This window comes from Rhinatrema bivittatum, chromosome 1, assembly GCF_901001135.1.
Source record: "Rhinatrema bivittatum chromosome 1, aRhiBiv1.1, whole genome shotgun sequence".
Classification (NCBI taxonomy): Eukaryota; Metazoa; Chordata; class Amphibia; order Gymnophiona; family Rhinatrematidae; genus Rhinatrema; species Rhinatrema bivittatum.
The window spans coordinates 319,950,696-319,965,029 of record NC_042615.1 but is presented as its reverse complement, the minus strand read 5'-3'; the positions used below and the strand labels follow the sequence as shown (position 1 = coordinate 319,965,029).

Below are 14,334 nucleotides of genomic sequence, written 5' to 3'. Positions count from 1 at the left end.
TGCCGGCGATAATGTTTAGAACATTATCGCCGGCAGTAGTGCGGGAAAAGCACCACATTTACGGTGGCGCTATGCCCGTGATAGTGTGCAGCACGGCCACACTGCAGCAGGCGAAACCGCACCGCCGTGATGCGACCGGCTGCAGGCTATTGCCCAACTGCTGCCCTCTTCTTCACCCGCCCCCCTTTACCTCCATGTTCATCTTTCCACAAGGAATGATGAATCCTGGCCTAAGATTGTAAGCACTCCGGGGATAGGGAAATACCCACAGTACCTGAATGTAATCCGCTATGAAGTGCCGAAAAGCAGAATATAAAAATCTAAATAAATAAACATCACAGCAGGATCTTATTATAACTTCTTCACTACTAAAGTTTTGTTTCTTGTTAATTACATATACATCTTGAAGTCTACATCCTTATCCAAGTATCTAGTATTCTTTGAGATGAGGATTTGCTTGCTTAAAGAACAAAGTATATCCCCCCGCTATGTATATTCAACATTGCTTTTCATGTTGTATTGGAAAGATTATTACAGTGTAATCACTGAGGGATGATGATTAATTTTATCTGAAGACAAGCAGCTCCCTATAGTCATACGCAAGAATAATGATATCCAGATCCATCCATGGAACACATTTCTAGACCTTTCTAAGAACACCTAAAGGATCCTCTGAGCAAATTCCTTAAGCCATGTACTGTGCCTCAGTTTATTTTCCATGGAAACCAGCAGATGTAATATTGCCGACAGTTGTCTTTCACAGCGTTTTTGCTGCTTTAGCTCACCAGAATTATTTTTTTCTTCCACCTCCTCCTTAGTGTGCCTTGGTTGCTTTCCTTTCCTTTACCCTATTGGTTGGGAATCTCTTTTTTTTATACTTCTTTCAAATGGCCTGGTAGCTTTGATATGATTTTGTTGTGATCACCTTTCATTTTCGAAATCTTTCTTTCTAAATGTCTTCTCTATTTGATTTGGCATTATCAGTTTGTCACAAATAGCAGAGGCAGCAGCCAGCAGTCTCAGGTTTTGATTGGACTGCAAGCAGATGTGTATTGCTGACTTGATACACGTGTTCAGGCAAGGATCATAACACTGTAGCGTCTGCGTAAGGGTGATGACACAGGCCATTAAGATCCACAAAAGACAAATCCCAGATCCATTGATTCAAAGTTTGAAGCCCAAGGACCATAAAGCTGCAACAACTGGAGTAATGGACCTGCCTTTCCTTATGCTCCTTATTAGTTCTAGGTAGGAGCTACTTCCTAAGCATTGCATTTCTCAGTACTTGGCTGTTCTATTTGGATTCTTATATTTTTCTTGGTTTGCTTACTTTATTTATCCTAGAACAAGCAGGATGGTAGTCCTCACACATGGATGACATCATCTGATGGAGCCTTTGATCTTAAAAAATCTAGAGCTTTCAACAGCCTGTGCAGCTGTAGTAATCACCCTGCCCCTAGACAGAGTCCCTCACTTTTCTTTTTTCCGCAGAGCCATGTGGTCATGGAAGCCGTGGGCTCACTGTTTTCAGCATTGCTCTCTTCCCTATGGTTTTTGTAAATGATTTTTTTTAGAGCTTTCCAAAAGTGTCCCACTAGGCACTTTCATTGTGTTCTGCATTCTCCCAAGACAAGCAGGATGGTAGTCCTTACATGTGGGTGACGTCACTGGACGGAGCCCTGTCACGGAAAAACGTTTCTGTCAAAGTTTCTAGAAAGCTTTGACTGACACTGAGTGCACTGAGCATGCCCAGCATGCCATTATCCCTGTGTCTACAGGGGTCTCCCTTCAGTCTTCTTTTTTCCTTGCTGCAGTTAGCATCGCTTTCAGGAGCTCTGTGAGAAATTGCTCACAACTTTTTCTCTTGAAGTTTTACTTCACAAATAATTTTTCCCTACACGGGTCTCCCTTCGCGTACATTCCATCGACGCTCAGTGAGTACTATGCCTTGTGTTTCGGTCGGTTTCTGTCACCTCACTGTTTCCCCTGCTTACCAACCGAACTGCGGCCTTCTTTCTCCCTATGTTTTCACCTTCGGTCAGCCCCACAATACCTGTGAGTGTCCTTCCTGCGATCCTCTTCCAGGTTCTTCGGGGCTAGATGGATAGGGACGTCACGGTTACCGTTGCCGCCAGGGTCACGGTCGTTGCCATCGCTACCCTCATCGATTCCATCGGGGCCTCTATCGATTCCTTAGATACCCTCACCCATGCCATTGCCTCTTTTAATACCGTGGATGCCCCCATAGATGTCATGTCTTGTAAACCGGGGTGATATGTATATTATACAGGAACTTCCGGTATATAAATCCTTTAAATAAATAAATAAATAAATAAATAAATAAATGTCTGCTTCCATCGATGCCATCCATACCTGCGTCGATGCCCCCATCGATTCCATCGCTGCCGCCGATGCCACATCGATTCCATCGATCCCATTGGCACTTCACCCATGCCATCGATGCCGCCTTCAATGCCACCATCGATACCATCGCTACTACCGAAGCACCTAATCAATACCCTTGACTAAGCAATAAAGCTCCATACTCTGTGTTCTAAGCCAGAGCACCAAGTACTTCTTGGGCGATAAACAGTACCAGGAGCAGTGCTGGCACGGTGACAGTCCGTCACCAATTGCCATCCGACATAGCGAGGGCATCTTTCTCAGCGCTGGAGAATGACCGGGCCGAGCACCATACACATCACCTTATTCGGTGCTGGAGAATGACCGGGCCAAGCACAGTATGCATCACCTTACTCGGTGCTGGAGAATGACTGGGCCGAGCACCGTACACATCACCTTACTCTGTTCTAGAGAATGGCCGGGCCAAGGGATACAGCCAGCACCGACGTGATTCCACATTTGGTGCCGGCACTTATACCGCACCGGCATCAATGGCCATTGAGCCAGTTGCGAAGGGGGCCCGGCTACATGAGTCCTGTGCTCCTCTGTACCCGAGGCGCCAAGGCGTTCCCCACCGACATCGGTGCCGGGTACTGAGCCACCACAAAATAATGTGGAAGTGCCAGTAATGCCTAGCCTGTCTCCTCTGTAGCTGTGCTACCATACCAGCTTACAGAGTTGAGTCAGACGTTTGTCCTTCAGGCTATCCTCGATGCCTCCCGAAACCTCCCAACATCAGAGCCATCTATATTCGCACCGGCGTTACACCTACCAACGACAGCCTAAGTCATCGTCACCGACTCATCCTTCTGAGCCTCTGCCATGAAGGGCGATAGGCACTTACCTCCACTTCAGCACCGATCCTATCGAGACCTGGTCACTAAAATAAGCCAGATGTTCTCGAAAGGTTCTAGGTCATCACATCTTCCAAGAACCATATGGGTGTCACATATTGCTATTTACCAGCCATGTTTGACACAACACCAAGGGATCCTCTCTGCTAGCAACACGGGATTGTTTCAAGACGTCCTCCCGTTGGCAGTAAAGGGACTCTGTACTCAATAGTAACCTGGCTTCCAGCCTCTGATTTACGGCCCAAAATCCAGGATAAATCTGCCTTTAATTGACTCTTGTTTTGAATTAAATTCCTTCTGTATAAAATCTGTAGCAAATTATTCCTACCAAACACAATTACCACGTAAAATCAAAACACACAAAACCAAATAAAAACAGATAAGGTATAGCAAGGAAAATCAATACAGTATATTAAGGAAGTTTGAAGTGGAGCACAAGGTTCTGGTCCTTTCCTGCTATAAGGGGGTACGGGACCTCTATAAGCTAGGGCTGTGGAGTTTGAAGCCTGGAGCGCTTGCTGTGACCTCTGCAGTCCTCTCCCGGGGGCTGCTGGGAACAGTATGCTTCCGGTCCTCTGCTGCTGCTATTTCCTTTTTTTGATTGTTGCTGCACACTGAGTTGAAAATGTCACTGTATTGTCCACAAGGAGTCCAAGGTTCTTTTCCTGGGTAGTGTCTCCCAATACACAGCTCAGCATCGTGTAGCTGTAGCTGAAAATTATTTTCCTTATCTGCATCACTTTGCATTTTTTCACATTTAATTTCATCTGCCATTCAGTTGCCCAGTCTTCTAATCTCACAAGGTCCTTCTGCAGTTGCTTGCAATTCACTGCTGTTTTTACAAATTTGAATAATTTTGTGTCATCTCCAAATTTAATCACCTCACTTGTCCCCTTTTCCAGATCATTTATGAATATGTTAAACAGCATAGGTCCCAGCACCAATTCCTGTGATACTCCACTAGCTACTTTCTCCATCTAATAACTGACCATTTAGTCCTGCACTTTGTTTCTGACCTTTTAACCAGTTATAAATCCATAACAAAACACTGCCTCCTATTCCGTGACTTTGTAATTTCCTGAGGAGTCTCTCATGGAAGACTTTGTCAAATGCCTTCTGAAAGTCAAATACACTATATTATCTGGCTCATGTTTATTGATATATTTATGTACACTTTCAGAAAATTCTAAAAGATTGGTAAGATAAGACTTTCCCTTGCTAAAACCATGCTGGCTCTTGTCCATTAAGCCATATCTGTCTATATGGCTGTTGATTTTGTTTTTAAGAATGGTTTCTAACATTTTGACTAACACTGTTAGGTTTACTGGTCTATAGTTTCCTGGATCATCCCTGGAGCCCTTTTGAAAAATCGGAACCACATTGGCCACCTTTCAGTTTGCAGGAATTGTGGCTCTTTTAATTGAAATGTTATAGATTACTAGTACCAGGTTAGCAGTTTCATGTTTTAGTTCTTTTAGAACTCTGGGGTGGATGCCATAAGGTCCAAGTTATTTGTTGTGCTTTAATTTGTCAATCTGATCTATTACATCCTTCATTGCAACAAATTTGTTTTAGTTACTCGTTTAGTTGTGGATATGTTCACAGCATCCTCCTATTCAGTTTTTCTGCTAGTTCCCTGTCCTCCCTAAACACCTCTTTTGCCCTTCGGTCCTCTAGGGGTCTAGTTGACTCCCTCAAGAGGCTTTTTGCTTTGAAATTACTTAGTTATTAGTTTTTGCTTTGCTGGCAAATTTTTCTCAAAGTCTCGTTTGATCTGTCTAACTACTGTTTTACATCTAACTTATGCTGTTGCCTGTGTTCATCATTTGGGCCTGCTTTCTTTTTTTTAAACAATGCCCTTTTAGCTTTAACTGATTACTTTACCTCACCATGAAAACCTAGTGGCAGTTACTTGGTCTTCCTTTGACCTTTTCTTAATGCATGACATGAATACATTTTATCTGGGCTTACAAAATGGTATTTTTAAACTATGTTGATGACTCTTCCTCCATGAACATATTTCTTGATGCAATCACTGTGATATATTTTGAGCCCATTATAAAGTCCCTGATAGTTTCCAGAATCAGATGGTAAGTAGTATACACATTCCAACTTTAACAACCAATGAGGGTGAATTATCATGAGAACCCCTTAAATACAGTTGCCTTCTTACAGACTTTTGTCACAATCCATTGCAGGAAAGATGATTTTACATATTGTAATTCTTCCTCTTGCTGGCAGTTGAACAATTAGCCAGACCTTAGGGGAGACTTAAGAATTCCATATTTATAATCTTTATGTTTTTCATCTGGTGAATGTAACTGAAACTTGTGTATGTAGTTATGTTCGCCTGTTAAGTTACATTTCTACGCTGCTCTTGTGTTATCCCCCTCCCAGTTCTTTCTCCCTGTTAATATGTACTTTCAAACCTGCTGTTCAAATGTGAACCGGTATGATGTCCCTACTAATACCGGTATATAAAAGTCTCTAAATAAATAAATAGCAGTAAAATTGCCTTGGCTTTGTTTGTATTTATGCATCTTGTATTTTTATATCTGCATAAAAATATTTACTTTGAATATGGAATTTATTGCAGTATGAGCACAATATTGGATCAAACAAGTTATAAAGAAACAATATAATTAAAACAAAATCTTAATTTTTTTCTGTTTTCTTTTAACTTCATTTTTCTCAGGTTCTTAAACAGTTGCCTCCCAAACAAGACCATATTGAGTTTTGTCCAATGTCAAAGAAACAAGACACATTGTATGCTGATCTTTTCAACAAGTTCAAGAAATCTATCAGTAGCTCGGGTATGGCAAGCCCCATTGATTTTGAAGATGTTTGCAAATCTCATTCAAGTGGTTTTCAAAAATGCAAATTATATAAAAACTATGGGGTAGATTTTCTAAAAGTGCGCCCGCACGTACATTTGTTCGCGCACCAGGTGCAAACAAAAGTACGCCGGATTTTATAAGATACGCGCGTAGCCATGCGTATCTTATAAAATCCAGGGTCTGCGCGCGCAAGGGGGTGCACATTTGTGCAACTTGCGCGCGCCTTGGAGGGAACTTTCCTTCCACCCCCCACCCCGCACCTTCCCCCCCCACCTGTGTTTTAAAAGTTACGCCTGCCAAAAGGCTGCTGGCGCGCGATTCTCCGGCCCGAGACCCGTTTCGGAGGCCTCGGCCACGCCCCCGGGCCGGCACCACGCCCCCCCGGAACGCCCCGAATGTCGCGTCGGCCCCAACACGCCCCCCCCCCCCCCAGAAAGCCCCAGGACTTACGCGCATCCCGGGGCTTGCGCATGCCGCTGAGCCTATGCAAAATAGGCTCGGCGCGCGCAGGGGGGTTTTAAAGGGTTACGCGCATAACTTATGTGCGTAACCCTTTTAAAATCTACCCCTATATTCTAAGTATAGCAGACCCAGTTTTTTAAGCCCCTGTATACTTTTTAAATTCAGATACCAACTTTGTCTCCACCATTTCCCCATGGAGGTGGTAGAGACCAGGATAGTGTCTAAATTCAAGAAAGCAAGAGATAAACACAGAGCATCTCTATTGGAGTGGTAGGAATATAAAGCAGAATAGTTGGTGTGGGTGGGCAGATTAGATAGGCTGTATGATCTTTTTCTGCTGTTATATTTCTATGTTAATTTCAAAAGGCATTTCTCTGGGTAAAATTGCTTTACCTGTAGAATAGCTTGTTTTAAAATTGCCTGTTTGATATGTGGGTAAACTCATATGTATATATGTCTTGTGTGCATGTATGTTTACCTGAACTAAGAGGAGGCATTCCCAGGAGTAGAGTTAGGGAGCAGTTTGGACTTGCATACATTATTAGATTTTCAAAAGTATGCACAAAATTTTTCATGAAAATTGTCCGCGTATAAATTAGATGTAATTGTATGCATTAGTTTTGGTGAGGTAATTTTCAAAGCAAACAAACTTATGTAAATTCACTTTTAACACTGATGTAATTTATGTACCTATTTGCAAAATTTCCTATATTGGCTGTTTCAAAATTACCTGCTTAGTGACTGAACCAATATTTACCACATTGCACAAGTTTGAAACAAATCATACTAATAGCCATCATATGAATTAGATTACCCTACCAGCACAGAGTGTGAATGCTTTAATTAAACCTTCAGTTCAGCATTAGAGAGAATACAGATAAAATATTTAATTATGAATCTGGTTTTATTTGGTTTACTATAATTAATGCTGTTTTTGAAAATGAGAACTTGATTCACTTTCTAAGGACCTTTTTATTATTTGCAGAGAAAAGTGCAGAACTTTGCAATGTTATGATGCAGCTAAGGAAAATGGCCAATCACCCCTTACTACATCGCCAATATTACACTGAGGATATACTGAGAGTTATGTCAGACCGTATGTTAAAAGTAAGCAGATTCAAATAATTGCTTTTAAGTGCTTCTACCTTTTTAAATGTGAAGTTTTGTTTGGCAACAATTTAAATGTAAACAAAATTATTGAATATGACACGCAACACAGGGAAAACCCTTTCAAAGTGAAATTTGCTTTGCAAAACAAAATAGTTTCTCTTTGCACTGGGGGACTCTACTGAGGTTGAAACAGTTTTCTCTGTGGAGAAGTGGGTGATATCATCCAATGGTGCCAACACACAGTGCTTTCAAAACTCAGAAAGATCGAGAAGGTCTTTCTGAGCATGTGTGAATCTCAGCCTATTTTGTTTTGCTAGTGCGAAAGTATGTGTTTTAGTTCTCTAAAACTATAGCCACTTATAGTCCTTTTTTCCCTTGGGTTTTTTTTTCTTTTTTTCTTATAATTCTTTTATTTTGTTTTCACAAGTCTGAAAATGCAAATAAAAAAAAATTATTAGAGTTAATTTCTTTTCTTCAAATTGACTGTGGACACCAAGCCAGGGTTCAAAAAATGTCCCTCTTGCTCTTCTAAAATTACTCTCATATCAGCATGTCTGGTGTCATATGCCTTACCACAATGTTCTTAACTGTGTAGATTGTGCACACGTCACCAAGGGCCAAAAGGACAAGAGGGGTTTTTAAAATATCCTCTGGCTTCCACTGCACCAGTTAATGTAAGACCCATCCCCTCCATTAAAAGATAGATATAGAACCATTCTTTACATATATTGAAAAAGCCAAAAGAAACTACTACGCCAAAAGGATTCATGACTACCAATATAATCCTAAAACCCTATTTGCCTATGTCACAGACTTGACACATCCAATCACCAACACCCCCCTCAAGAGAAACCCTTCGGAACTTGTGAAGAACTCGCCCACTTTTTCAATGACAAAACATCCAAGATAATCGCCTTCAACCCGCACACCAAACAGCCTGCACCCAAATTAGCATGCTTAACCACACCCTCCTGGACTCAATTTGAAACAGTTGCATCAAACAAAGTTGAATCAATAATTTAAAACCTAAACCCAGCTGCACACCCCCTCGACCCCATTCCCATAAAACTCCTAAAACAAATCCCCACACCATAACCAGACCTATAGCAAATATAGTGAACATCTCACTAGAGCAAGGTGCCTTCCCTGACTCTCTCAAATGTGCCATCATCAAACCAATCCTCAAAAAAACCACAGCTCAACAAAGCTGACCCTTCAAACTATAGGCCCATTTCCAACCTACCCTTCATAGCCAAGATCATCGAAAAAATTGTCAACCACCAACTCTCTGATCTCCTGGAAAACCAGAATCTTCTATCTCCATCCCAACATGGCTTCAGAAAACATTTCAGCACCGAAATGCTCCTCTCCCTCACCGACTTCACCCTCAGGGGCCTCGATCATGGACACTCCTACCTCCTCATCCTACTCGACATCTCTGTGGCATTTGACACCTTTAACCACGAAACGCTATTAAACAGACTAAACGAAATTGGCCTAGGTAACACCACACTTAAATGGTTCATATCGTACCTGTCAAACCGATCCTACAAAGTCAGACTGAGCAGAGCTGAATCCAAACAAATTCCCCTCACACACGGTGTCCCTCAAGGATCTTCCCTCTCCTCCACCCTCTTCAACATCTACAGCCTCCCCTATGAACGCTCTTAACCAGATTAAACCTTACCTACTTCATATATGAAGATGATGTTCAAATCCTGCTCCCCATAAGAGACCATCACAAACACCTTAAAAATGTGGGACACTCATCTCCTGAAGATAACACAGCTACTATCGCAAATGTCACTCAACCTCAACCACAAGAAAACTGAAATCCTACTTATAAACAGCAAGCCAACACAACTCAACTCCCACTACAGACGGACAAATAGCCTCCTCAGTCAAAGACCTTGGTGTCATCATAGACAACGATCTCAACATGAAGAAACACATCAACTCAATAATAAAAGATAGATTCTTCAAACTTCAGATTCTCAAAAAAATTAAACCACTTCTCTACCCCCAAGATTACAGAATAGTCCTCCAAGCACAAATATTTTCCAGGCTCGACTATTGCAATGCCCTCCTCCTGGGCCTTCCATCCAACTCCCTTAGACCATTGCAACTGCTTCAAAATGCAGCAGCAAGATCACTCACAAATACCAAAAGATCGGAGCACATTTCTCCAATCTTCATAAACCTTCATTGGCTTCCCATCCCACACAGAATACAGTACAAAGTCCTAACACTCATCCACAAAGCCCTATACAATAAAAAGTTCGACTGGCTGAGCCCTGCCCTACACTTCCACTCCACCAAAAGAACGCTCCACCAACACCGGACTCATTCCAATTCCCACACCAAAAATGGCCCACCTAACATCAACAAGAGACCGCTCCATAATGGTAGCAGGACCATCACTCTGGAACAGCTTACCACCTCAAATCAGACTAGACCCCCACAACTCAGTCATTCAAAATAAACCTGAAAACAAGGCTCTTCAAAAAAGCCTATCCAACAAACACCTAATACCCACCTACTATAACTCTAAGATGAACCCTCCTCTTCCATCTGCATATTTAACTCCCTACCACCCCACCAATACTTCTCATGTAAATCAATAAGTCTTTGCTACAAATTAACCTACCACATTTAATAAATGATGGTCCTCCACTAAGACCCTTCTCTAATCCTTCCACCTCAAAGGACCGTCCCAATCTATCATGGTCCATATAACTACCTGCCCACGATATACTTCCCAACCATGGCCACACAGTTAAATCAAGGTCGTTCTCCCCCCCCCTCCCCCCACCCCACACTATAATCTCTACCAACGCCCACCATCACACATAAGCTATGATGCTTTATAGACATCACGAAATTACATTGTAAATAAACCTAATTTCTGATAGAATCCCCTGTGCCCCCAATCCTCTATATACATATCACACAACAGAGAGATCACATCATCAAATAATGTGTAACCATTTATTGAAATTCACAACACACTCACCTGTGTAAACATATTAAAAACTAAACTAGCACATTCATTCCACAATCACACTCATTCCATCTTTTAAAAACACATTTATGCACAAAAAGCACTATTTATATAAATATTCAATTAAATACATCAATATGTGTACAATACTATCAGTACAATGTCTAGGTGTATTAACTACAGCTCACTAAACTTCTTTTGATTATAGGTCTTCTGAAATCTTTGTCCAACAAAAGATATCTTCGTTTTGCCTTTCAATTAGGCTTCCTCAGGGACTTCTTAATAAAGGTTTCTCATTTGTCCCTGCTAGTATGTATGATGCGTTTCAACTCGTATGGAACTACATAAATTTTTTAGACGTCTACATATACGGGAATATTTTTCAAACAAAGTTGTTCAATATGAGAGAGGAGGGTTATATAAGCCGTCCAAATGGGTACCTCCTACCCCTCCAAGTCATTTAATACAGACTTTCCAGACACTAGTATTGTCTGATGTAGATCAGATAGAAGATCAATCTGAATTTTTACAATATAACCTTTCTAAGGAACAATGGACAGCCCTTAAGCAGTTGCGGGATACTATCAAAATTGTTTCAGCCGATAAGGGTGGTGGAATTGTTGTCATGAATAACTCTGATTATGACCGGGAGGTTTATAGGCAATTATCCGATGAACAAATCTTATCGTAAATTAGAAAGTGATCCTACTGTTTCTTTGCATCAACAAATTACTGAGACCTTGGAGGTAGCTTTTAAGGAGAAGATCATTACCAATAAAGAATTTCAATATTTACAAGTTTTGTTTCCAGTCACGGCTTATTTCTACATCTTGCCTAAAATTCACAAAACTTTGATTGACCCTCCAGGTCGACCAATAGTGGCTGGTATTGGTACAGTATTGGAACCCATTGCCAAATTATTAGATCATTTATTGCAACCCAGTGTAATGGCCATCCGCTCTTATGTGAAAGATTCTAACGATTTTATCAACTCGTTGACATTACCAGATGCCCAACCTGATTGGGTATTGATAACCGCAGATATAACTTCATTATATATCAGTATTCCCCAACAGGCAGCTCTGGATATCATCAAGGGGGAGCTTATTAAGATGGATATTTCAACATGTAGGTTCAATTTTCTGTCTTCCATTGCCGAGATGGCGCTCACTATGAATATTTTCAGCTATAAAACTGAGTATTTCTTACAGGCTAAAGGCATCCCTATGGGGTCTCCAATGGCCCCGAGTGTTGCCTGTCTTTATGTGGCACATTTCGAGGAGAATTTTATCTACAGTTCCTCTTTATTTCAGTATGTTATACATTGGAGGCGCTTTATAGATGACTTGTTTTTTATTTGGAATGGGAATGATGTCGATTTGGAAAGGTTTTTGAGGTTGTTGAATTCGAGTGATCCTAATTTGGTATTTACTGTAGTTCAAAATAAACAATCTATAACATTTTTGGACATGAAAGTATATATTCATGAACATAGACTGGTTACCAGTGTTCATAGGAAGATCACTGATCATAATACTCTGTTACACTATCGCAGTTTCCACCCAAAGACACTCAAAGATAATATTCCAATCGGCCAGTTTTTGCGATACAGACGGTTGTGTAGTTCCACTGTAGAATTTAAATTCCAAGCTCAGCAATTATCGGAGAGGTTTATAGCTAGGGGATACAGTAAGTCCACGGTTAAGAAAGCGTATAAACGTGCACTTTACTTGAATAGAGATAATCTTTTAATATCTAACATCAAGGAGAAACCTACTCGTCCCATTTGCTCTATTCCTTACTCCACTAAGCTGTCAGATGTTTAAAAAGCTATTCTAAAACATTGGCACATTTTGGCGTCTAATCCTTGTTTCAAGGAAAATCCAATTTTTGCAGTCAAGAAACGCCAATCATTACGTGAACAGCTGGGAAACAAGAATGATCCTTATAGATCCTGATCAGGTTTTTGGCCAAGTTATATGCGGGTCATGTTCAGTGTGTTCACTTGTGCTGACTTGTCAATATTTCCAACATCCACATTTGAAACACCCGTATAAAATTCCAAAAACATTCACTTGTAATTCAAGTGATGTGGTGTATGCCATACTTTGTCCATGTAATTTGATTTATGTGGGCCAAACTGTACGGCCCATTCGATTAAGAATTATTGAACATCGCAGCCGTATTAAATCGCATCGAGAACACGCCCCTTTGGTAGATCACTGGGTTATGATGAATCATTCCCCCAATGACATCCGATTTTTTGTTGTTAAGCAAATAACATTAAGGAATGGAGGGGATCTGTCCAGTGCTCTCAGGAAATTAGAACAGCGTTTTATTTATAACTGGCGCACAGCAGCCCCATTTGGCCTTAACGGCCCGATTGAATGGCATGCATTCTTCTGAATTCTTTGGTTGGTTTTTACATTTGAGGTGTTTCATGATTGTGTGGTTTGGAAGTTGACGATAGATAATTAATTATATCAAGGGATCGTGAGTATTGATTAGTGAGTATATATAAAGTTTTGAAGGATTGAATTCGTTACCTGATGCCTGACGTAACACGTTACGTCTGATTGCGTGTAAGTATGGCGTTCCTGGGCGGTCGTGTTGGTGAGGAGTATTGTGGAAAGTAGGTAATTTCTTTGAACTTTTTAACATGCTGTTTATATTTCTTTTTGAATAGAAACTTTGAAGCACAACACGTGAAGCCTTTTGACCCCGACACATTGCGATATGTGAGCATCTCCAACCATCATTTAAGTTTTCAGCATTTTAACGGTTCAGCCTATGTGGCGTTTTTGGAGATCGTGTTGATTGGTATAGAAATACTGTAAGTTTAGAGAATATAAGTGGTGGAGGTGGTGTTATTAGATTTGTTTCTTGATATTTATCGTCATTTGTTGTAGATGTGGGTCAGCGACTATATAGGTGTCTCTTTTTGATTGGTGTATACACAGAAGGCTACTGCACCGTGGCTACATTTGTATCGTGGTGAGGTATAGTGAGATACTTTATATCTATATGAGGTAAGGTTTCAGTTTGAGTGGGGTTCGATAAGAATAGGGCAATTGGAATTTTGTTTAATAAATATTTTTTATTTTAATTTTTCAGTGTGTGGATATTTTATGAAATAATCATGAGATGTAATTAATCAACAAGAAAGTCTCCATGTAAGATATAGATGGATATGAAGGCTCTACTATATGGATAAATTGTCCATTGTGAAATTAATCCCTGAGGAAGCCTAATTGAAAGGCGAAACGAAGATTTCAGAAGATCTATAATCAAAAGAAGTTTAGTGAGCTGTAGTTAATACACCTAGACATTGTATTGATAGTATTGTACACATATTGGTGTATTTAATTGAATATTTATATAAATAGTGCTTTTTGTGCATAAATATGTTTTTAAAAGATGGAATGAGTGTGATTGTGGAATGAATGTGCTAGTTTAGTTTTTAATATGTTTACACAGGTGAGTGTGTTGTGAATTTCAATAAATGGTTACACATTATTTGATGGTGATCTCTCTGTTGTGTAATATGTTTACAGGCTAATCAGAGAGTCTTTGTAAATAAATTACCCTCTGTAATAATTTACCTTGGTGGTTCCCAATCCTCTATATGGCATGTCCTATTAAACCTCTATCATATCTTGTAATTTAT

At 40.5% G+C, this 14,334-nt stretch overlaps 1 protein-coding gene across 1 annotated transcript in view; it reads left to right on the top strand.

Moving 5' to 3' along the window:
* The window catches only part of SMARCAD1 (SWI/SNF-related, matrix-associated actin-dependent regulator of chromatin, subfamily a, containing DEAD/H box 1), a 470,565-nt gene that overhangs the window by 370,623 nt on the left and 85,608 nt on the right, over window positions 1-14,334 (top strand). Inside the window, exons 18-19 of the mRNA XM_029597690.1 lie at window positions 5,953-6,070; window positions 7,542-7,663. Of these exons, the coding sequence (XP_029453550.1) occupies window positions 5,953-6,070; window positions 7,542-7,663 (240 nt within the window). The remainder of the gene's footprint in view (window positions 1-5,952; window positions 6,071-7,541; window positions 7,664-14,334) is intronic.